This window comes from Spermophilus citellus, assembly GCF_964194105.1.
Source record: "Spermophilus citellus genome assembly, chromosome: 6".
Lineage (NCBI taxonomy): Eukaryota > Metazoa > Chordata > Mammalia > Rodentia > Sciuridae > Spermophilus > Spermophilus citellus.
The window spans coordinates 90773218-90798346 of NC_138187.1; the positions used below are offsets into that span (position 1 = coordinate 90773218).

At 36.2% G+C, this 25129-nt stretch overlaps 1 protein-coding gene across 2 annotated transcripts in view; it reads left to right on the top strand.

Moving 5' to 3' along the window:
- The window catches only part of LOC308651719 (uncharacterized protein), a 52273-nt gene extending 29771 nt beyond the window's left edge, over nucleotides 1–22502 (top strand). The window contains exons 4-5 of one of the 2 annotated variants that reach the window (XR_014022651.1): nucleotides 18593–18691; nucleotides 22056–22502. Coding sequence is in view for 1 of the 2 variants with exons in the window: in XM_081299155.1 (XP_081155281.1) it covers nucleotides 22056–22079 (24 nt within the window). In the remaining variant the exon portion in view is untranslated. The remainder of the gene's footprint in view (nucleotides 1–18592; nucleotides 18692–22055) is intronic. The other variant, XM_081299155.1, reaches the window with a different exon arrangement.
- The last annotated feature ends 2627 nt before the right edge of the window (nucleotides 22503–25129 follow it).

The window sequence follows — 25129 nt, forward strand, 5'->3', positions numbered from 1 at the left end:
GACCAGCAGGCTGGGGTGATAATGAGCTGCTGGCTAGAGTAGTTTACAGAGGTCAAGAAAGAATGCAGGGGTTTCATTCTCAGTGTAGCTGGAAGCCATTCACTAGAGGATGTGGCTAGCTGAGTCACATCTTTAGTGACCTCCCGAAGGTGATCCTAAAGTGGTGGGGAAGAGTTGGAAGGCTGAGAGCAGTGATAGGTCAGACTGGGATTCTGACTGAGGATGAGGAGAAAGGTCTTGACTATGGAAATATTGTGAAGGTAAATCCCTTCATGTTCTATGTGGGAGTTAAGAAATATCGATGCCAATCACTACGGTGTGAAAGATATAGTTGTTTCAAAATGGGGGTAAATATTTGAGATTCATCAGAGCTCTTAGGTAGCACAGAGTAGGTAACATAATTAAACATTCAAATATATTTTTTCACCAATGTGGAAAATTACACTATGCTAAGTCCACCTTTTAATATTTCATCTCAGACTGTCTTATAATCATTTTCAATAATTATCTTCCTGTTGCCAACTTTATAATAGAAAATTATCTTTGTACTCGTCATGACTTTATAGTCTCATGATCCTTTGGACAGTTGTCTCTTGGTACCATATGTTTTTTTTTTTCCTTAAATACACTGAGCTTATATGTCTTTATAGAGAATTTCAAATAGCTGACATATTTCCTAGAGAAAAGTTTTCTAGAGAAAAGAAGGGTTCCAGGTAGTATAGGATAAAAATACCTCTAGGATTTACCTGTTCTTTTTTATTTTCATTTTTATTTTATGCAATTTTAAAGACAGAAGCTATATTCAGATTTTGTATATGTTTGACAAGAAAACTTTGGGGAACAAATTTTGGAGAACATATCATTGTTTTATTAACATGATATTTTACCAAATAAGGACATAAATAGCATAAAACTACCACTTTTAACATCGTTATTTTGAAAAAGGAGTGATGTTTTAATACTTACAACCATAAAGGCATAATTTCTGAAAACAGTTTTGTATTTTAAGTTCAAAAAAATCTCATGATATTAGTACTATTTTGTTTGTTTCTCTCAGTCTGTGAAAACACCCTCATAGAACTTTAATCCAAGGACAATAATTGGGTACCAGATGGAAGAAGGTAAGGGGTATGTCCTCTCTTCTCTACTTGGAACTGCTGAGGAGCTGACAATGTGGCCAATAGTCTATTAAATTCCCATTCTCGTTCTTAGTATTTTACTTGTACAATATTATGATATCAGGTTTTATTTTATAGGATAAAAAATATAGAGCTCTGTTTCCTGAGTTATCACCTTTACAAATACCATTGAGGAACCAGTAAATGTTCACATATTCCAGAAAAAGAAGAAAAGTCCTGAGTAAGGAGAACTGATGTTCTTCGTTAAAAATACCTGTTAAGATAAGTCTATAGCAGAAAACAAAAATACATCCCTTCTTTCTGGGATAAAGAGTCAAGAGTGAAGTGTGTGACTGGTCGGTTCACACTAAATGAGACCAGTTTGCATGAGCTGAGAGGCCCCTGAATACCAGGGTAGCCCATGAATCCGGAGAGCAGGAGGCGGTGCGCGCCAGTCCACCTGGTGAGGACCATGGAGCGATGTCCTGGCACTGGGGACGCCTGAGTGAAGCCACTCCACAACGGCAACAGCAACACTGCCCTGCGAGTCGTCATTGAGAGCCAGCCATCTGCTAAGCTCTGGCTGGCATCCCATTGTATCCTCATGGTGACTCTTTTAAGAGACCCATAATTATTCTATAATTACTGAATAATCTTGGACTCCGATCCGGCTCTCTAGTTATTTGTTCGGGATCTGTCCCAGAGCTTCACATTGTTTCTAATGGCACATTCTTGAGGTCACTGTACATCAGAAGCATCCTGGAAGTTTGGTTTGTGAAGGTCGCATACCTATTGGATATGAGGAATGAGTGTGGCAGGCTAGCATTTCAGATGTGTGCCCAGGGCAAAGGTGCAGAAAGTGTGGGGCCCAGAATCCAGGCAGGTCCAGCTGACTTATCTCTCTGCTTTTAACCACTGCTTCCTGGTTAGCTGTCTAAACCACTGAAGTGGGACCTGCACGAGAGAAGTGATTTTTGTGACAACAGAAATGAACAGTACAACTTCCCACCTTCATGGACTTTCCACTGGATTAATGGAGTTTGGCTGTGCTCCCTCATGGTCCCGCAGGGATCAGTGCAGCTGGGCAGAGAGAAGCCAGGAGAAGGAGAAGCAGGGAGGACAAAAGGAAGCAGGATCCTCGCCGGGCCACACCCATCAGGGCTTGGGAGAAGGCCATCTGCTCCTACCCCTGATGATGGGGACACTTCTGGAGGGTTTTCAGGGAAGAGGAGGTGGATACAGAGACTAAGGGCAGCTCCCAGGAGAGGAGCCCAATGGCAAAGCTATCTGCTGGCCATTGCTTTCATTGTCCCAATGGTAAGAAGCCCCCATCCAGGCACAGAGCATGTGCTCAGCCTCTTTGCTCCTTTCCTCCTCATTTCCAGTACATGTATGTGCTTAGGAAAAAGAAAAAAATAAATGCTGGGAAGTTTCTCATCTATAATGACGAAAAATTGTGCTGTTATAAACCATGTGAAGCTTTGGGACATATCCGTAACTGATAATTAGCCTAATCAGAGCCCAAAGATACTCTCTCATCTTACTGCCTGAGTTGTCAAAAGCTTGGCTGCATGGTACTGTCCAAGACACCACCTTAATTACATGTGAAAGTGAAAGCTGATCCAACAGTTACCAGGTGCCAGGCTAGGTGCGAGGGACATGCTTCTGCATTTGTCCATGTAGTAATCCCAAGAATATTATGTGTTATTGGAAAAATGTGACTTTTCCAGCGAGAAAAACTGAAGTTCAGAGAGGTCATAAGTGGAATTATTCAGGATTGGACTTCAACTTTTCTCTCTCTGAACCAGCAATCATTTCACTATAGCTGTCCAAATTGTGTATCACCCAATTTGGTAATTTTAAAACTATTCTCCATCAAATGAGCAATCCACATAAATGCCCAACATCCCTGTTTGCCCCCACGTACCTACCATGCTTAGCCATCAGCTGCATCCTGGGTGTTAGACAGGTGGCACAAAGTGACCTGGAGTTACAATTGGTCCTGAAAACCACTTAGGTTTTCACTCTCTCTTTCTACCCAACCTTTTCATAGTCTGTACGTTATTCCTGATCCGTGAACTCTCATCCTGCAGACCAAATTCACACACTGCACAAGCTTAGCTCTGATTACATCTGTGCCGACCTCACTGAAACTCTCAAACTCCAACTGCTTCCCTTTGAAAGGAAGTACATCACACTTCAAGGGAAGAGCAACTCCAGCCACCTCTTTATCTACAGCGAGGTGACAATACAGTGATGTCCAACTAGATTAAGAAAGGGAATGTATTAGCCAAGGTTCTCTAGAGGAACAGAATCGACAGGAAGCATAGTTATAAACAGGGGACTTATTAGGTTGGTTTACATGACCAAAAGCCGGATAGTCCACAATGGCTGTCTCTAGGCTGGAGAGCTGAAGAGCCAGTAGCTGCACAGTCCAAGAGGCTGAAGCCCCAGAACAAGAGGGATCAAGGGTGCTACTCTAGTCTGAGATGGAAGACTTCTGGGGAATCAGTGGCAGAGTCTGCTTTGGAAGAGTGAAGAAGGGAGAGTCTGATATCCTCAGACAATCACAGCAGTCTTGAACCTGTTCAAGCAGAATCAAGATTTCCTCTGCTGCTGCTTCCTTGTTCTTCCTACTTTTACTCCATCCAAACCATCATCCTATTGGACAGTGCTGCCCACACTTACAGAGGGTCTCCATTTCAGTTGGCTATCCCACATGCCAATCATTCTTAGACATACCCTCATTGGTACACCCATAAACCTCTTAATCCTTGGCATCTCCTAGTTCAAATTATCAATTACAGGGAATATTGTTTAATTTTATTAGATGGTGACCTGTAATCTTGCTTTATGTTAAAGTTTCTAGAATGTATTTTCTTGTTTATCAGAGCTTAAGTGTGATGTTTCCCCTGTGACTGCTAAAGCTTTGGAAAACCTACAAATCTAATTGTTAACATTGCATTTTAAGCTAAACAGTGAAATGAAATTCATTACATAATCTCAAAATGAACATACTGCTATTTTCTGTTATGGAAGAAGTTTTCATAGAAATTTTTCAGATAGGTGAGAGAGAAAAAGAGGGAGTAAAAGGAGATGGGGAAGAGAAATGAATGATCCACCCTCCAAATTGCTAAAAATAGGGCTCCATCTTGTCTATTTCATACAGTAAAGACTGTTGCCTACCTATGACTCCATTGTGCAAATGAGTGGATCCTTATAAGAGAAAGATTGAGAAATAGTTACAGGCTTATTTAGATAATGCTATTGCTATTTTTATTATTATTACCACCACCAATTCTTATAATCCACGCTTTTACAAATAATGATTATGTACTTTTTGAATAGATGTTCACCAAGAAGGAGCAAACATTCCAAAATCCAAGGTTTGCTTTCCCCCTATTTTCTTCTTTCTTTCATTTTTTGGGGGAGGGGGTGGCTAGGGATTGAACTCAAGGGTACTCGACCATGGAGCCACATCCCCAGCTCTATTTTATATTTTATTGAGAGACAGGGTCTCACTGAGTTGCTCAGTGCCTTTTTCTTCTGAGGCTGGCTTTGAACTCTTGATCCTTCTGCCTCAGCCTCCTGAGCTGCTGGGATTACAGGCGTGTGCCACGACACCCGGCCTTTCTTTTTTTGTTTTAATTTTTAGAAAAAGACAAAAGTAAAACACAATGAAATTTCATGTCCAAAGACATTTGGGGAAAGATAATGTACAGGCTTCCTTAATGAGATAAGGATGATGAATAACTTTATCATAACATCTTCATGTATAAGAAGTAATTAATGAAAATTGATAAAACACATTATGGATAAACGAAGTCACAGCAATTAACTTGGAAATGATTGGAGAGCACTGTTTAAATTAAAAAAAAAAAAAGAGAAAGCTTCCATTCTAAACTCCTACTCAAGACAAAATTGATAACAAGCATGAGCAATGTGTCTCACACGTGTGAGCTTTTCTCCCTTCTTTGACCGTTATTTAGGAAAGTGGTCAGATTTTCCAAAAGAGTAGTTAATCAATGTCCTCTAGAAACTCCAGAAGATAGCTAATTTTAGTTTGGAATAATAAATTTTAATAAACCTTAATAACTCAGTGATTAAGTTCTGTATGAACATCAGTGGAATCAGGCTTATTTGCTGACACCCATACAAGAAGGTTGAGTTGCAGCAGTGATTTGACAACATTTTTGATGATGTTTGAAATACAGTCCAAGGCAAAGAGATACTGTGTAGACTACCAGAAGTTTGTATTGTACCAGTCAATTGTTGACATATTATATAAATTCCCTGCATTGAGCACAATTAACAAATTATTTCATGAAGTCACAATCTGGAAGTTAGTATTTAAAACAAATTTGATAGCCATTCAAATTGCTTTAAAAATTCAAAGTCTACCTATCAGAGGAGGGAAGTATGTGGCAGAGATTCTCTGGTTTATTGAAGCCTCTTCCCGGCTCTGCAGTGGAAGTCAGAGCCCAGGTCTGGGCTTTTGCTCTGGTCTTACCTAGATGCCATCTGCTTGTTAAAAGGAGACAGACAAATTTTACTTGCAAGAAATTTCCCACAGGAATCCCAAAGCAAAACAAATATTGTGTCCGTTTTAAGTGTGCTATTGCAAAGGCACAGGGTAAGTGTAGGAGCCAAAACTCGGAAACGCACATTGAAACTTCTTTTGCAGAAACCAGGTTCACTTAGAGAGGCTGACTCCGCCCTCCCTGTCTTCACGGGTATTGGACAGGAGAAAGAAAAGGAAGGGTGAGATGGATTATTAGTGAGAAGAGTCTCAAAGAAAACAAGTGACATGGTTGTGTCTCTTCTCTTTATCCAACTGTCTCCAACAGGATTTTATCATAGCTATTTCCCTAGGGGAGAACTGATGTGATGGGGAATGTGTTTCACAAATTACCAGCAGAGCTATGCTCTGGGGCAGTGTTAGGCAGAAGCAGAAGCCAGTTCCCAGACCCACTGAATGGCAGGCAGGTTTTGCAGAGCTTAGCCCTCAGGAGTGGTGGGGGTTAGGGTACCAATGAAGGGCAGGAAAACATAAGCATCATTTTAGCAAAGAAATCAGAAGATGGAGGGGGAGAGAATTTTAACAGCTGCTGTTCAATTTCACATCGAAGTGTGAAATACGGGGGAGATTGAGCATGTCTGAAGAATATTTTTGGAAATTTTGGATGTGTGAATCACTATGTCACCCTGTGATTTACCACTTGAGGAAGAACTAAAATAAGCCGAGAGACTATTTTTCAAGGATGTTACTTTTAGATTAGGATTTCTTTTCATGTGAGGGGGAGCTGAGGCTGACAATGGAGAGACCCGACCCTTCATCTGGGTTACTCAGATGTCTACTGAGGAAGCGGCCACAAAGAAACTTTTCTGTGCATACGAATGGTTACAGATGTCTAAACTTAAACTCTTCCTTCACTCTCATCTAAGTCAACCCACCATTTCAGGCGTCCCATTTTATAAATGGTTGCACTATTTTTTCCAGCAAGGGAACAATGTCAATGGCTAGTTGTATCCTATTGAGATTGCTAGCCTGCTAGCAGTATGTTCTGCAGCAGAGGGAGGGCTGGGATGGGTGAACACTGAATAAATATGATATTTGACTCTAAATTCTGTTCTAATCAGCATTACTAGATGTTAGCAGCCCTAACTGTCCTATGATATTCAGGGATTGCTTTCATGGAATACTGGTACTGGGTTATGTTCAACCCCTCCTGGATACCTGATAATTTTAACAAATTTAATTGACATCAATCCACTTACTAATTATGCTGTAAAAAACTAAATCTGTTAAATAAGTGAGCTGGCCCCTTATCCCTGTGCTCTAAATGTTCCGATTATGGAAAATCCGTCACTTCTCAGATATGCCCACAGGTAGGAGGAGGGGATCAACACAGGACTCTTCAGGTATGGGACCCCTGCAACCTCCCCTTTACATTCATGGCACAGTTACAGCAAATTTGTGATGACAAATTTGGGATGTAACTACCTTGGTTTTATACAGTCATCTCCATCAAATTAAGATATTTTTAAGTTTTTATGTTCTATTATCTTCCCACTCTGTTTCTTACTGTCCTTTCTTCGTTTTACTTTTGGCCTGCATCCAGAACTCCCAGGAAATTCAGTATTGTATTTCCCTTTTCTTTAATAGAGTCCATATTTTCAATCTCACTGGCAGTAAAGAGCTGTGGATTTGTGGGTGTTAGTCCTTTAACCTGACTTATCATCCCCATCATCACATACTATTCTAGAAAGAGTATGAATCAGTACTTCTTGCCAGATATCATTGTATGTGTGAAGTTCCGAAACTTATCAGATGATGCTGTACAAAGAGCAATGGCTAAGCATTCAAACACTCAGGAGTCATTCTGACCTTGCCCGTGAACACTGGTGTGAGCTTGCATGGGGTACAATTTCATCATTTGCGCAGTGAGGAAAATGGTATTTACCTTCCCCTTCTTTACAGATTTGTTGCTATTTGTGGCTAGCAATTCCTCCTGGCAATACAGGTTGTTTCAATCAATAATTGATTCAGTGATAATCTGTATCACTGGGTTGCTGTTGAAACCTTTCCTGATTTAGGTGTACTAAGAAGCCAGAAATGATACAGAAACTGAAAAGAGCAAAGAAACCCAACTTACGTTTGGTAAATTAGTCACCAATGCACTTCCCAGATGTGAAAAAATCAACTAGGTACTTTCTGTGCCAAACTAAAAATACATTTAAAGGAAGAAAGGTTAAAATAGGAACAATGATGCAAATTTTTATTTAAAACACAGAAGCAAGAAAACCAGGTTCATCTTCATATTATTATCAAAAAAGCCAGATATTGCTTTCATGTTTTAAAGGTTAGATTCCTAAAGCATATCCTACTCCAAAGTGCACTCAGCTCATTTTCAACCTACAAACTCGTTTATCAGATTTATTAATTGTTTAAAAATAATGAGGCAAAAAATAGCTTTTATAAAAGAAGTTTTTATAAAATTGTCAGGAACCGTTATTTCTTTTGAGAAATTAATGCATTAATTTCATGATGACATGTTATGAAGTGAGAGCAAGGGAGACAGAGAAATAGAGTTTGCATATATCTCCTTAAAACAGAAATGAGAACAAAGACTGAGAAATCAAGAAGGCCATGTGCACTTCAGTAATTCCACCGGTTAGTTTGAACTGTCTGGAATTAGCATAACTGGCAGCTGACATATCATGCAAAGCCACCACATGCAGAGAGGTTCTTAACTTCAGTAAGGGTAGGGCTTTTAGCGAATCTCTTGCACAAGATCAATGATTGTTTTAAAATTACAAGCTGGAGATAATCACCCTGTATGATCCATTAGAGTCTGGGCCTTTTTCCTAAATGCTTTTAGAAATGGGAAGGGCATCATATTAATTCTCCTTGATATTTCATTAGTTTCTTGTCACTCGTTTCATTAGTTATATGCTATTTCACATTGGTGTCAATGACACAAAGCTAATTTCTTGACACACACTTTTTTATGGTTCTCATGAATTGTGCTCATTATGGAAAATGGGCTGGATTTTTTATTGGTTTACCCTGAATGAATGATTATGTTGAAATAATTCACTTTGTTGCCAAGAAAAAGATTTCCATAAAAGCATGTAAATTTCTAAAGAAATAGAGGGAATAAAATTCTACAGTATTTGATAGACAATGAATGAGAATGATATAGTTACCATATTCCACAAAACTCTTGACTACTGCCTTGTAATCTAAAGGTAATTTTTATTGTATAATCTAATTCAATAAACTTCTTACTTTTTAAGCACCTAACATAAAGGAAAACATTTTAAAAAGGAAGAAAGTTCTCAAAATATTTAGCATGAGAAAATTGTTTAGAAAATAGGTGGACAAAATAAGGGATCAATACGTTTACAAAGCTATAAAATTGCTATACAATTGAAATACAAACTAAGCTACAAAAGTAAGCATCCACTTTACCATTTTTAATGTGTTTAAACAAATAAAGAACCCATTCATACATGATTTGTCAATAACAACATATAGAGAAGATGCTATTTATTGCAGGTTTTGTTTTTTTGTTCTGTAGATTGAATTTAGGGCTCACACATGCTAGACAGGTACTTGTCTACTGGGTACACCTTGGATCTATTTATTTATTTTGTTATCAGTATTATTTTTGATCTATAATTCACAATTATATACACTTATTGGAATGAATGTGATGCTTGGATATATGTATACAATGTCTAATGATTAGATCAAGCCAGTTAACCTGTTCATAACCTTTCTTAATTGTAATTTTTTTTTTAGATAGACAGCATGCCTTTATTTTATTTGTTTATTTTTATGTGGTGCTAAGGATCCAACCCAGTGCTTCACATGTGCAAGGCAGGCACTCTGTCACTGACCTATAGCCCCAGCCCCTTAATTGTAATCTTTGATGAGACATTTAAAATGCATTCTGTTTTATTCAGCTTTTTTATTTTATTTTTAACCACTGTGACCAAAATGACTGACAAGGACAATTTTAGAGGAGGGAAAGTTTATTTGATGCCCATGGTTTCAGAGATCTCAGTATGTAGACAGCAGACTCTGTGGCTCTGGGTCTGAGGGAAGACAGAACATCATGGCAGAAATGTGTGGAGATGAAAAGCACCTCAGGATACAACAACAGCAATGAGAGAGAGAGAGAGAGAGAGAGAGAGAGAGAGAGAGAGAGAGAGAGAGAGAGAGAGCGCGCGCGCGCAAGCTCATGCTCCACTCCCTAGGGACAAAATAGATACTCAAGAGGCATACTGTCAGTGACCCACCTCCTCCAGCCACACCCTGTCTGCCTTTAGTAACCAAATTAATTCATTTAAGTGGATTAATGCAATGATTAGGTTCAGGCTCTCATAGCCCAATCATTTCACCTCTAAACTTTCTTGCTTTGTCTCACACATGAGTTTTTGGGAGTCACCTCATATCTAAACTCTAACATATTTTCTTAGTTATTTTGAAATATTCAGTAGTTTACAATTGACTATAGTCACCCTTCTGTCCACAAGATTTCAAAACCTATTCCTGAAGTCTGTCTGAAACTTTATACCTTTGGATCAACAGATCCCCAGTCCCACCCTGCCCACCCACCTCATCCTGCTAAAACATTGGCTTACTCTGAGTTTAAGATTTTTAGGTTCCATGTATAAAATGAAATATTATAGTATTTGTCTTTTGGTGCCTGGATTATTTTGAATAGTACAATATCCTCCAGTTTCAATCATATTGTCCCAAATAACAAGATTCCTTCCCTTTTTCCAAGGCTGAATATCATTCATATAGCATATTATGTTCATCCATTGATGAACACTTAGGTCCTTCCATATTTTGGATATTCTAGATAATGCTGCAATGAACATGGATGGAAGTGCAGATATTTTTTAATAATTTCAATTCTTTTGCAAATATACTCTTAGTGGCATTGCTGGATTAATAGTAGTTCTTCTATTCTGAGGATTTTTAGGAGCCTCCACACCATTTTCTAGATATTGTACTTTCCCATCAAGAATGTGCTAGGGCTCCTATTCCTCCACACTCTTGTCAACACTTGTTGGCTTTCATTATTTTGATAAAAAAATCACATTCTAACAGTGTGAGGTGATATCTCATTGTGATTTTAATGATTAATAATGCTGAGCATTTTTTTTCATGTACTTATTGGCTATTTGTATATACTCTTCTGAGAAAGGTCTTGAATCTTGTTACTAGCTCATTTTTTGTTGCTATGACAAAATATCTGCAGCTGAGAAACGCATAAAGAAAAGAAGCCAATTTAGCAAACAGCTTTGAAAGGGTGGTAAATGTTGCCAAGTGCTGTTTCTGTATCTATTCAGATAATTGTATGATTTTTATCCTTCATTTTGTTAGGTGTCAAATTGGGTTTATTGATTTACCTACATTGAATCATCCTTGTTTCCCTGGAGTAAATTCTACTTGATCACAGAGAGTGAGCCTTTTAATACGTTGTGCTAAATGGTGTGGTGGCACACACCTGTGATCCCAGCTAATTAAGAGGCTGAGGCAGAAGAATCACAAGTTTGAAGAGCCAGCCTGGACAGCTTAGCAAGTGATTAAGAATTTGTCTCAAACAAAACAAAACAAACAAACAAACAAAGACTTGGAGTCTAAAAGAAAAAATGGTGTTGATATTTTGTTGAGGGTTTTTGCATCCATGTTTATTAGGTATTCTTTTCTGGTAAAGTCCCTGTCTGACTTTGACATCAGGGTAATGTTGGCTTCATAAAATGAGTTTGGAATTACTCCCTCCACTTTTATTTATTTATTTATTTGTTGGTTTGTTTTTATAAAAGATTGAGAACAACTGATATTGATTATTCTTTAAATGTTTGGTAGAATTCACCAGTGAAGCCTACCTGGAGTATTCTTTGATTGGCAATGTTTTCTTACTAATTCATCCATACCGAATATTGATCTATTCTGATGCTTTATTTTTTTCACAATTCAGCCTTGGTACATTGTATGTATCTAGAAATTCATCATTTCTTCCTAGAGTATCCAGTTTGTTGGCATATAATTTTCATAGATTTTTCTTATGATCTTTCTGTTTCCTTGGTCGAGATTATAAAGTCTTCTCTTTCATTTATAATTTTATGAGTCTTTTCTCTAAGTCTTTTTGACTTAGTCTTGCTAGAGGATTACCAATTTTATTATTTCAAAAATCAAATATTTCCTTGCTTTTTTCTCTATTACTTTTTTAGTCTCTACTTCATTCATTTCTGCTCTAGATTTTGTTTTATCTTGCCTTCTGCTGACTTTGGATTTCTTTTTCTAATTTCTTGAGATGTAATGACAGACTATTTCTTTAAGATATTATTATTTTTTAAATATTTATTTTTTAGGTGTAGTTGGACACAATATCTTTATTTTATTTTATTTATTTTTATGTGGTGCTGAGGATCAAACCCAGGGCCTGGTACATGCTAGGTAAGCGCTCTACCACTGAGCCACAGCCCCAGTTCCAAAGTATTATTTTTAATATTGGTGTTCATTGCTATAAATTCCCTCTTAAGACTGCTTTTGCTCCATTCCATAAGTTTTGGTATGTTGTCTTTCTATTTTAATTTATTTCACAATGTTGTTTATTTCCTTTTTTATTTCTTCTGTGACCCATTGGTTATACAGAAGAAGCATATTGTTTGATTTCCACACATTTGTGTGTTTTCTAAGACAACTCATATTATTGATTTCAAGTTTATACCTTTGTGATCTGAAATAATACTTTAAATTATTTCAATCCTCTTAAATTTATTAACTTTTTTTTTTCATGTGTATGTGTGGGAGGGGAAGTGTTCCTAACATATGCCTTATCTTGGAGAATGTTCCATGTGCACTTCAGAAGAACCTGTATTCTGTGCTGTTGAATGGGATATTCTGCATATGTCTCTAGGTCCTCTTGTTATAAAGTGCTGTTGAGACCCAGTGTTTCCTTTTTGATTTTCTCTAGATGATTTGTTTATGTTGAAGGTGTATTGGGGTATTATTGAGAAATTTATCTCTTCCTTCAGATCATTTACGATTTATGCATTTAAGTACTCTGCTGTTGAGGATATCTATATACACAATTGCTGTGTCCTTTTGGTGAATTAATCCCTTGATCTTTATGTTATACATTTTGTCTCTTTGTATAGATTTGATTGCAGTTTTTTCCTGATATATTTATATATTCTCTTGATCTCTTGCAATTTCATTTCCATGATCTATCTTTTCCTATCCCTTTAATTTTTGTCTATCTTGCTGGAAAAGTGAGGATTTTGTAGGCAGCATATGATTAGGTCTTTTTTCTTTAATGATTTACTTATTTTCTGTCTTTATTGGAAATTTTAATCTATTTACATTCAAGATAGTTATTGATATGTAAGAACTTGTTATTGCCATTTTGTAATTTGATTTGTGATGATTTTGTAAATTTTTGTTTTTTCCTTTCTTATTGTTTTCCTTGGTGGTTTGACAGTTTTCTCTAGTGACATGCTTCAAGTCCTTTTTTTTTTTGATTTTGTGGAACTACTATTGGTTTTTGCCTTGTGGTTACCAGGAGGCTTACATAAAATATCTTTTTCTTACAACAAACTATTTTAAGTCAATAACAACTTAACTTTAATTGCACGCAAAAACTACACTTTCATTACCCTCATCAACCTTTTTATGAATTGATGTTAAAACTCAGATTTTCTATAATTTGTATCCCTTAAGAATTTACTGTAGCTGCAGTAGCTCTTAGTTGTTTTATCTTTTGACCCTCAGAGTAGGATTAAAATTCCAATATTAGAGAATTTTGAATATGACTATATACCACTTACACCATTGGGTTCTATTTATGCCTTGTTATTAAGTAAAAGGTTTTAATTTTAGCCTTAGAAATCTTTTAATAATTAATAAAGCTGGCCTAGTGGTGATGAATTGCCTTAGCTTTTGATTGTTTGGAAAACTTTTTATTTCTTCCTCATTTCTGAAGGTCATCTTTGTTGGGTAAAGCATTATTGGTTGACAGTCCCCCCACTACCCCTTAGAACTTAGAAAATGTCATTCTATTCTGACATGTTTTCAAGGTTTTCTGCTAAGAAATCGATTGAAGGCTGTACTAGTACTCCCTTGAATGTTACATGTGTTTTATTTCCTGCTGCCTTTAGTACTCTTTCTCTTTGATTTTTGATAATTTGTTTATGATGTGTCTTGGTGGATTCTTCCTTGGGTTTAAATTGATTAGCAACCTCTTACCTTCCTATACCTAGATGTAGTTATCTTTCTACTGTTTTAGGAAATTTTCAGTTATCATCTCCTTAAATACACTTTCTAGGTATTTTTCTTTCTTTTTCCATTCTGATCTCTTATTATGCAAGGGTCAGTTCACTTGATGCTGTTCCATAATTCTATAGATCTTCTCCATTATTTTTCATTCACTTTTATTTTTGTTTCTCTGGCTGAATAATTTCAAATATACTGTTTTTGAGTTCAGTAATTTTTATTTCTGCTTGAACAATCTGGTGTTGAAGCTTTTTACTAAAACTTCCATTTTATTTTTTTCCTTATCTATAAAATTTCTATTTGTTTTTCAAAAAATTGTTCATATTTCTTTGTTAAACTACTCTTTTTGTACAGAAATTGATTTGCAAATTAAATTTAGTTTTCTATCTGTATTTTCTTTTAGTTCCTCAAAATGCTATAAGAGAATTATTTTAATTGTTTTGATAATTTAATGGATCTCCATTGTTTTTAATTCCATTACTGACACTTAACTAGTTTCTTTTGTGGTGTCATATATTCCTGATTTTCATAATCCTCGTGTTCTTATGTTGGTTCCTTCATATTTGAGGATGTGGTCACCTTTGGGGCATGTAGGTATTCTTTGGCGGTGATAGACTTTTACTATTTAATCTAACCTGGCATTCTGGATAGGTCAGCTGGTGAAAAACCCAGAAAGGCAGGAGCTGATGTTGGACTCCCTAGTTGGAGTTCATTTGCTCTGAGGCTATGAAAAGTATTGCTTGCTGTGTTCTGTGGTCTGGTGAGACAACTGGCCAAACTGTGGAATCTGGTGGAGCTTCTGGATGAATTCTATAATCATATATTCCCTAACTAGGCAGTACTGTAGTTTGAAATCTGTAGCTAACCAGGGTTGTATACAGGGTTCTGAGGCTGACTGAGATCTCTGGGGTTGTCCTTTGGCCCCATAGGATGGGCAGGGACCGAGGGTATCTTCTATAGATACGTGGGGACTTTGGCCTAGACTAGGTTTATGCAGAGCACCAGGCTTGGTGAGTCTTTGTTAAGCAGCTGCTACTGGGTGGGAATAGATGGCCTCTCCATGGGTTAGTACTCACATGCAGTTGTCTCTAGTCTGGTGAAGACTTAATAAGAACACTGGGGTTCTGTTCAGTCCCCTCTTGGCTGTTGGAGTAAAGGGGACCAGATCTTCCTTCTTTAGGTAGTTACGGAATTGCAGTCACATCCTTGGTTGGGGAATATTTATTAAGAACCCCAGTGCTCTGAGATAAAGTCATATAAGTCTTTGAACCTGGTGGACCCGTGGACCCTGTGTGCTTTCTTCAGTACAATGCTGTTGAGCAGTTGCTGTGGGGTGGTTTCTTATTGTCTGGAAGGCAGAACCATAATTCAAACCCACAGGTTGGTCTATGAGGGTCCAACCCTCATTCTTTGTTTCTAATTGAACATACATATTCTAGCCTTGGCCAGTACTCCCAATATTTCTCACAGGACAAGATGGGAGAGAGACCCCTGCACAGAGTTCCAGAATAATGGGAAGCTGAACAGCCACCTTGAACTCATTTTTCCCACTGGAGAGACCAAGTATCCAGAGGAATCTTCTGTGAGCAGCACTGTATTGTTTTGCTGGAGGTGTAGTGTGGTGAAAAAAAGCCATTCTGATTTCTTTCTGAACATGGATTTTCTTCATTCAGTGGTCCAAGGGGACATGTCAGTCCCACTCCTGAGATTTGGAATATTCACAAAGGTATTCGTGCTTGTGGGTAGTTGTCAGTTGGACTTCTGTTTGGGGTACTAGACCTAAGAACTCCTATTCTTCCTTCTGACATCACTGTCTCAGAGAAGAGGCTATTTATGGAGAATGCTTTTCCACTTCTAAAGCAATCTGTGAGCATGTTGATAATTTTCATGTCTTTTTCTCTATTGTTATAACCACATCTTAGTATACAAATGAGGTTTGAAAATTGCATTTGTAAAAAAGTCTTTTGGTAGTTTATGTGGTACAATTTAATTTGTTGCAAAGTCAACATGAAGGGCCCTTTCTGAATGCTACAGAAAAGTGGATGCTCCATCTAAGGTACATTTTCAAACTACTTATTTTCTGTCACTTACTATTGAAAGATAAATCCTCTGAACTTGCAGGGTCATTTTTGTTATATAAAATCACTATGATTTTTGTGTCAGTTATTTTGGAAATAGGTATCTGGAGAATTAAAAGAAGTGTTAAATTCTGAATTTATTTTCCCTATGCTGAAATCAAAAAAAGGTTCTGTTTAGAAGAACACAATTAATATCTAAATTACAGTAGTGGCAACACTGCTAATACTGCTTAAATAATGCTTAAATTTTTTGTGTCCTTTTTAGATGATGTTGGTGTTTATAGCTATTACATTTACATAAATGCTCTTACAAAAGTAAGGCTGAACAAAGCAAAAACAAGGATGAAATCTCAATGTCACTGTCAAATGGCCTTTTTGAGACTGCCCCTTGGAGTTATAAAGCATTTTTCTCAAACAATGTAAGGTATCACTCTAGTTTTTACAAACTCTATTTCTTTCCAAATGTGTTACCGACATTTGTTCAACAAAACAATTTATTTTCCTACATTGAGAGATGCACATTGTACAATGATATTTATTTGTCTAAATTTTGAACTGGCTGGGTTGCTTGGCACAAAACTGACAAAAGCATTTGCTTTGACACCCGAGAGGTGTATCTTAATACCAAGCTACATCAAAGTGACAAAAATGCAATAGAATGCTATATAATCATATCTTCTGAATTTGAAAGAAATATTAATAGGCCAGTATATAAGCAGTAAAACATTAAGGGGGATGAAAATATGGATGTTACCATTAATAAGAAGGTTTATCTTAAGAATTTGGTTTTAATCCTAAGGTCTTCCAGGGTTTGCCAAAATTTCTTATACATATATATGGAGAGAGATAGAGGGAGGAGAGATCCAAATCAAATATTGTAGCCTTACTGATGCTGAGAATTGGACATTTAAAATCAGAGAGCAGTGATCCCTCCTCATAAGTAGGGTATCAGCAGCAGGGAATTTGGGGTGTTTCCTGAGCAAAACTCCTCATGTTTATAACATAGTAATGAAAACTGGCATTATTCTGAGGGTTAAATAAAAAAAATGATTGGCTATGAGCATAGTTACTGTCATATAAGTTGGTGGTATTTTAAAAATATGATTACCATGATTTAAGAATGATTTTTTTTAAAGAGAGAGAGAGAGAGAGAGAATTTTTTAGTATTTATTGTTTAGTTTTCGGTGAACACACATCTTTATTTTATTTTTATGTGGTGCTGAGGATGGAACCCAGCGCCCAGTGCATGCCAGGCGAGTGTGCTAACACTTGAGCCACATCCCCAGCCCAAGAATGATTCATATTCATGTTAGCAAACTGGCAGAGTAAAAATTTATGAAAATACCTTCCTCTATTAAAAAAAAGACAACCAATGGCAAAAAAAAAAGGGCAAAATCAACTCTTTCCACATCCTGGGTATCAATAAAATTTTTGCAACAGTTCAAGGAGTATTTATGAGGAAAGAATAGGAGGGTTTCTGTGTGAACAGCGTTTTTTTTTTTTTTTTTCATTTTACTTTGTCTTTTTCCTATTCCATCTTCCAGATCAGTAAGAAGACTCTACAACCAACGGCCTACAAAATCAATAGCACAGGGTGATAATCATTGGTACTTCTTCAAAGACCTAGCCACAGAGAATTGTCACAATATGACAGTGTGAGAGCCCACTAGATATCTCCACTCACAGGGTTTGTGCTGTTTGATGTGTCTCAAAGCTTCCTGAATTAGATTATCATTTTTACTAATTGAAAACAATTAGTGGCAATTGTTTAACACAACAACTGCCTGAGATGGCAAAAAAAAAAAAAGCTGGTGAAAATAGGAAGATGATCAAAAAGAAATCTAAAAAACTAAGGATGAATGTGTCCAAGAGAGTTTTGAAATGCTCCCATGTATTCCTGGAATCTAGATGGTCACATAGTCTCCGAGTATAAACAGGAAATATCTAAAAAGACCTAAGCTGTCTTTCTGGCTGAACAAGATGTTGTTGACAATCTAGAAGTAAAGTGAAGGCAAAGTGGAAAACTGTCCCTCTAAACATTTCATGTTTGCTAAAATAAACCCAAGAACTCCTTTGGCCTAGCCTGGAAGAAAAAAATGAAGCAAAACAATAATGCAGTCAAGCAGAGGTTTCAATGGTCGCTCCTAACAAAAATGCAAACTTTAAGAGTTAATTCTGGAGAGGCACTGAACACAACAACAGCAAAAACAATCAGTAACAACTTCCAACAACAACAAAATAACACTAAGAAACCTGGGGAAGGGAAGGAATTTTATTTCCAGATTCATCACATGGTACAACTTAAAACTCCAGTTAAAAAATGAGACATGCAGATTACACAGAAGTATGGAAAAATAAATAAATATTTGGATCTTGACAAAAATGAATGAAAAAGCCTTCAAATCTGAGCAGCTTTATACTGGGAAGCATTTTCCTTCAATGTGATGATAGACTATAAATGATTGAGTGAGATTTTAGTAACATGCTGGTGTCTTATAAGTTGTACATCCTTTGATATAAGGGGTATATAACCAGAGACCAGAAGGTACAGTGGAATATGGTGATATAATAAACACTTATTTATTCTCTCCGCCTAGTTCTTGGCTCACAGCTCATAAAAATCCCTGGAATTTCCAAATGGTGGACTGTCATTTGCAGGCTGCTGAGGTGGCTGATGGCTGGATAGCTTCAAAAGGGTACTATTTGCTTGATTGTCTGGAAATCAACTGTTATGGTTTAGATGTGAGGTGTCCCTGAAAAACTCATGTATGAGACAATGCAAGAATATTCAGAGGTGAAATGATCAGGTTGTGAGAGACTTAACCCAGTCAGTGAATTAATCCCCTGTTGGAATTAACTGAATGGTAACTGAAGGCAGATAGGGTATGGCTGAAGGAGGTGGATGATTTGGGGCATGGATTTGGGGTGTATGTTTTGTATCTGGCCAGTGGAGTATCTGTCTGCTTCCTATCATCACGTAAGCTCCTTCCCTCTGCCACACTCTTCTGTCATGATGTTCTGCCTCAACTTGAGCCCCAAGAAATGGAACTGGCTGTCTATAGACTGAGACTTCCGCAATAGTTAGCTACCAAATAAAAATTTTCTCCTCTAAAATTATTCTGGTCACTGGTTAACAATGGATTCTCCACTGGGACACCAAAGTCACAGCAGCAAAAAAGCAGACCAAAATACCAACCATACCTTTAGAGGGTCAGAAGATAAAGCTTTACCCCCGACAACCTGCGGGAAAGAAAGACAATCAGAAAGTCGAGCTGGTCACCAAGGCCATTCATTCAATCAGTCATTATCATTAATGAAGCCTCCATAGAAATTCAAAAAGGTGGGTTCAGAAAGCTCAAGCTAGCTGGACATGTAGAGGAGTCTGTATGATGAGGCACTTTGGAGAAGATATGAAAACTCCCTGTCCTTTGACAAATGCTTTACCTTAATCATCGCTTCCCTCTGTCTTTTGGTCTCCAGCCCTTATTACATCCTTTATAAATAAACCAGGAAATGTGTTTCCTGTGTTCTGTGAACTGCTCTAGCAAAGTAACTAGAACCAAGAAGGGATTCATTGTGGGAGGCCTGATCTGTTGCCATTCAGTCAAAAGCACAGTCAGAACCAGGGGCTTGCAGCTGGCCAGATGGGCAGGACAGTCTCATGGGATGAAGCCCTTAACCTGACACTCTCTCTAGGTATGTGAAAAGTAATGGAATTATGGGACACCTTGGTGTCCCAGTGGAGAATCCATTGTTAACGAGTGAACAATTTATACATAGGTTGCTGAGTAATGAAAGTAAAAGAAAAAAAGAAAGAAAAAAGGAAAAGGTAGCCCAGACCCAGCAGACATTAACATATTGCTAAACCATGCTGATTTTTTAAAAAGATATGACATTGGTAAAGAAACAGAAAATGGACTTAAGACTAGTGGGACATCACAGAAAAACTTGAAATTGAACCCTGTTCATGTGAAAACTTGATACATGACAAGGTTAGTCCCACAAAGTAAGAAATGGAGATGTTATTTTTTTTTCTATTGACTGGCATATCTAGCCTCATAATTTTAATGTTGCATACTGATGACTCCCAAATTTTATTTCATCTCAATAAATAGTAACTAGATTCCTCCAATTGCTCAGATCAGATTACTTGAGAATTATCTTTTCTTCTTTCTATCACAGTCCACATTGACACACCAAGCACTCTGAGACTCTACCTTTAAAATACATCTAGATTCCAGGCACATGTCAACACCCCCACTGTCACCACTTTTGTAAAAGCCATCCTTCTGTTGTCCTTGGATTGTTGCAACAAACTTCTGACTTGTTTCCTTGCTTCCATTCATCCCTCTCCAGTCCATTTTTTTTTATTTGTTTAGTTTGGTATCCTGGATTGAACTCAGGGACACAGAACCACCTCCATATATAATTTATTTATTTATTTTGAGACAGGATGTTTCTAAGTTGCTTAGGTTCTCACTAAGTTGCTGAGGCTGGATTTGATATTGAAATCCTCCTGCCTCAGCCTCCTGAGCCATTGGGAGATGCAAGTCTTGTTGATCTTGTATTATGTAATGGTTTTTAACATATAGCATTAAAAGCAAAAAAAAAAATAGACTTAATAAAATCTTTTAAAAAAACACCTTTGTGTTTGAAAGGAAATCATCATACACAATGGAAGAAAGTACCTGTTTATCATATATTGTATCAGTAACTAGTACCCAAAATACATAAAGGACTTTTACAATTTACCATAAAAAGACAAATAATCCAAACATGGACAAAACCTTTTAATAAACTTTCATCAAAGACTAAAAGACATGATTAATATTATTAGATATTAGGAAAATGCAAACCAATAGAATTTCATATGTACTAACATGGTTATTTAAAAAATTACAAATTATAGTTAGTGTTGGTGAGAAAATGCAAAGAAACTGGAACAATTATACTTGGCTGGTGGAAGTGTAGAATGATATACCTGCTTTGGAAAACATTTAAACATTTGGAAAGTTGAAAATTGATATATGATTCAACAATTTAATTCCTGGGTACATACCCAGAGAATTGAAAACACTGGTCCACTCAAAACGTATGCACAATTTTTTTGTAACATTATTGTTTATAATAGAAAAAAAGTAAACATTAGTTGAATGAAAACATAGAATATGGTATATTTACATCATGGAATATTATTCAGCCACTAAAAGGAAACAAATAATGACACATGCTATATCATGAAACTGAAAAGCATTATTCTAAGTAAAAGAAGCCAAATACAAATATCTACATACTGAACTGGATGTAGTGGTATACATCTGCAATCCAGTGACACAGGAGGATGATACAGGTGGATCTCAAGGTCATCCTCAGAAACTTAGTGAGATCCTGTCTCAAAATACAAAAATAAAAAGGGATAGGGATGTAGCTCAGTAGTAGATTGCCCTGCATTCAATCTCCAGTAGTTCAAAAACAAATAAACACAAAACAAACAAAAGATCCTGTATGTTGTAATGATTTTATTTATATGTTGTATTTAGAACAGGTAAAACCCTAAAGGTAGAAAATACATCAGTGATTGCCAGGGTCTGATCAAAGGGAGAAATAAGAAAATGACTCATTGATAATGGGCACACAGTATTTTTTTGTGTGATAAAAATATTCTGAAATTAGACAGCTGAACCAAACTGCACATTTTATGAATGTACTAAAATATTGAATTGTGTGCTTTCTAGAGTGAGTTTTATAGTATATCAATTGTATCTCAAAAATTAAGGAATTATGCAAAAATAACTAAAAAATAGATGGGTTACAAATAATTAATGTTAGAATTCTACTACTATTTTGGTCTCTTACATTTTCCCTTAGATCATGTTAAAAAAATAAAAGATGGAGATTGGAATATAAAATGTGTTTTTTGGGGTTTCTTATTTCTGTATGATTTAGTACTTTTGAGAAGTCAAGGTAAATCAGAACTGAATATTTGCCCAATAAAAGTAAGGCTTTTGTCATTAATGTTTGAAAACACCCCAGCTTTCTGTCTCTGTGTTTTCCTTTTAGATTTCACATCAAAATTCTGATTAAAGATTAGAAAGCTTACCTACCACCCCTTTGCATTTGAAAGAAACATGCACACATCCTACTACAGCAGCATCATAGGAAGGGTAAACAAATCCATCTCTCAGAGAAGAATTCATGACGAAGATATTATGCGTTTCAAAGTGAACATTAAAGCCATTGGGGTTTGAAGTTTATTTGTGCTTGGCAAGAGACACGTGGTTCTTCAAAGAAAAACATCTTTAAGAGGCTCACGAGGTTTTCTGAACATCAAACAACTCTCATAAAAAATACATTTGGAAGATTTAATTGTAAATGAATAAAAAATAAGATTTTCATTTTCTTCTGGCCACCCAGGAATTTAAAAAACTCAAAAGTAGCAGGGAGGAGAAAACAGTGGAAACTCTTACATTACCATGTACTTTGAATCATTTTAGGAACCTATGTGACAATGTAGAAAGACAATTTTCTTTAGAAGATGTTTTTTTTTTCTTTAAAAGTAAGCATTACTATGGTCAACAGGATTATAATTCATTTGAAAGATAGGATACAACTGACACAATGTTTTACAATTTGAGAGCAGCAAAAAATTTCAACTTTAAAGAGTGCTATGATGTGAAACAGAGCTAACAGGCATAAATCCTTGCAATGATAAAGGTTTAGGCAAAATATATGCAAGTTCTAAATTTTTCTTAATTTAGGCATAAAAGTATAAGCCTCTTTTGAACATACTTGAAAAGCTCAAGATGAAATGCAGAATTCCATTAAAAAATACAACTATCTTTATATTTGGCTATGCCAAAAAGATAATATTAGAGAGATCATATTTGACTTTCAGTTGTATTCTATAGTTTTACCTTTTTATAATTCTGAAGGAAAAATAATAATCATTTCTATTGTATTTAACCTGTTGGTACATTATTCTTGTTCTGCAGAGATCAGAATCAGACTTACTCTGCATTTAACTACCTTACATGATACCTATAGCTTTTGAATAAACCATATCAATAACCAGTAAGAAAGATTGCCATAATAAATATTTCCATTTAGAAATCAATTTAAACCAAGAGTACGTTATATTTATTTTTTGGTCAATTGTGGTAAATGGGATATGTGGCAACCACAGAAAGTGATAAATGTACAGACACAGACATGTAGTGAGGATCTCATGTGCTTCACAACTGGATGATCCATGGATCCAACAACCATTCCAGCATCTAATGGAATTCAAAATGATTCCCAGTTGAGTATACTTTTGTTGACTAAGGGTAATGTATTTACCCATGAATCTGCAACACATTCATTATGTGGAGCGCAGTGGCATCTCAACCCAAGGCTGGACATAGAATAAATTTGTGGCACCATATTGTTCTTTCCCCAGCATTCCCAAATTGGTTCCTACTCCAAATCAATGAGTGGTGCAACAGTATTGCACACACAGATGTGTACATGCATCCTGGCAGTTTTGGTTGACTTTAGTGGAATATTTCCTTATTATGTCGTTGGCTTGACTTACTCTCCACCATTTTCCTATAGACACGATTTGCTGTTTAAGCAGAGTTGATGCACGTGTCATCATGTCTCCTTCACACCCACCATAACCAAGTATTGTTTTTGTGAGGATGCTGTGTCAATTCTGGAGATCTAAAATTCTAGGAAATTAATTATAATTATTAAGGAAAAATAAAATATGTCTTTGGATACTACACACAATTATATTTTTAAGGGAAAGATAATGTTGTGACTTTAAATTGCCTTGCCATAATGACTGTAAAAATTTTTGGCTCAGTAAACATAATGAAGCCCAAATTATGAGTTCTCAAGAAAAGAGAATGTGTGTGTGTACATGTGTGTGTGAGTGTGTGTGTGTGTTTAATTTCCTTAATAGTGGATTAAATAGACAAAAAATAATTTTAAACCAGATGGAAATAAAGGGTGATGTGGGAACTGAACAGCTCATCACCTTCAGATGTTACTGTTAATTAACCAAAAAAAGTCTTATTTATTTAAGTTAAGTGATTTGTTCTTATTCTTTTCAAAATTTTTAATGTAGCCAGGGAGTCATTAATCATGTAATTTTAAGTGAATATAAATTCAGTACCTTTAAGAATGAAAAATGAAGAGAAAATACCTCAAAACTCAATGACAAAAGTGACTTTTAGAAGAATAATCACTAGAAAGAAAGCTGTTACACATGGCACATTGAAATTCACAATATGAAGCAATTAAGAGAGCTAAATTAAATCAACTGCTTCAGCCTGCCAGAGTGAAGGAGTCCTCTTTGACAAGTCTAGCTATTATTAAACACTGCAATGTGTTTTGTGTGTTTCTGGCTTAGCTCTCAGAATGCTGGTGACTTGGAAGATGGCAAGAAAATTTATTTGAGAAGCATTTGGATTTGACAATGAAATCCTTAAATATAATCAGGTGACAACCCAAATATTCCAACTACCTGCTTGTTAGAGGATAAGGCAATTCAAATTCATTTTTGTGCCTTTTAGAGTTTACTTCAATTCATTTTCTTTCTGTTCTAAGCTATTATCATCTACTTAGAAGATATGATACTACAAAATCATGTATCTGCCTTCATTGCATATAAAAATTAAAACCTCAGCCTCCTATGACTATTTTATTATTTTTAGTAACTGTCAATGCAGATATTATTTCAATAAGGGGAAGAGAAGTATGTTTGGGCTTCTTGTTAAATGAAAAATGTTAGGATTATTTGTTTGGTTCTTTGTGTTTGCTCAATCGAGGGGGGAAATCGTTGAATACACTAATGCTCACATTTATATGTTTATGCCAATTATATTATCCTAAGAATTATAATAGAAGTAACTGATTAAGAAGATGTCTTTCTGGTTGTGACAAAAGGGAACATCTAAAATCTAACTGAAAAAAAAAAATAAGCATTCCAAGTCTTTGCTACCGGAAATTTCAGGCAACAGAAGAAACAAAACATGTGATTTTCTTTTGATATCAGACTAATTCTGAAGAATTGCATGTATATTTTCTTTTTTTAAGCAGGAGACAAGTATCTATAGTGCCTGAAAGACAGAAGCAAAGCCCAGAATCTC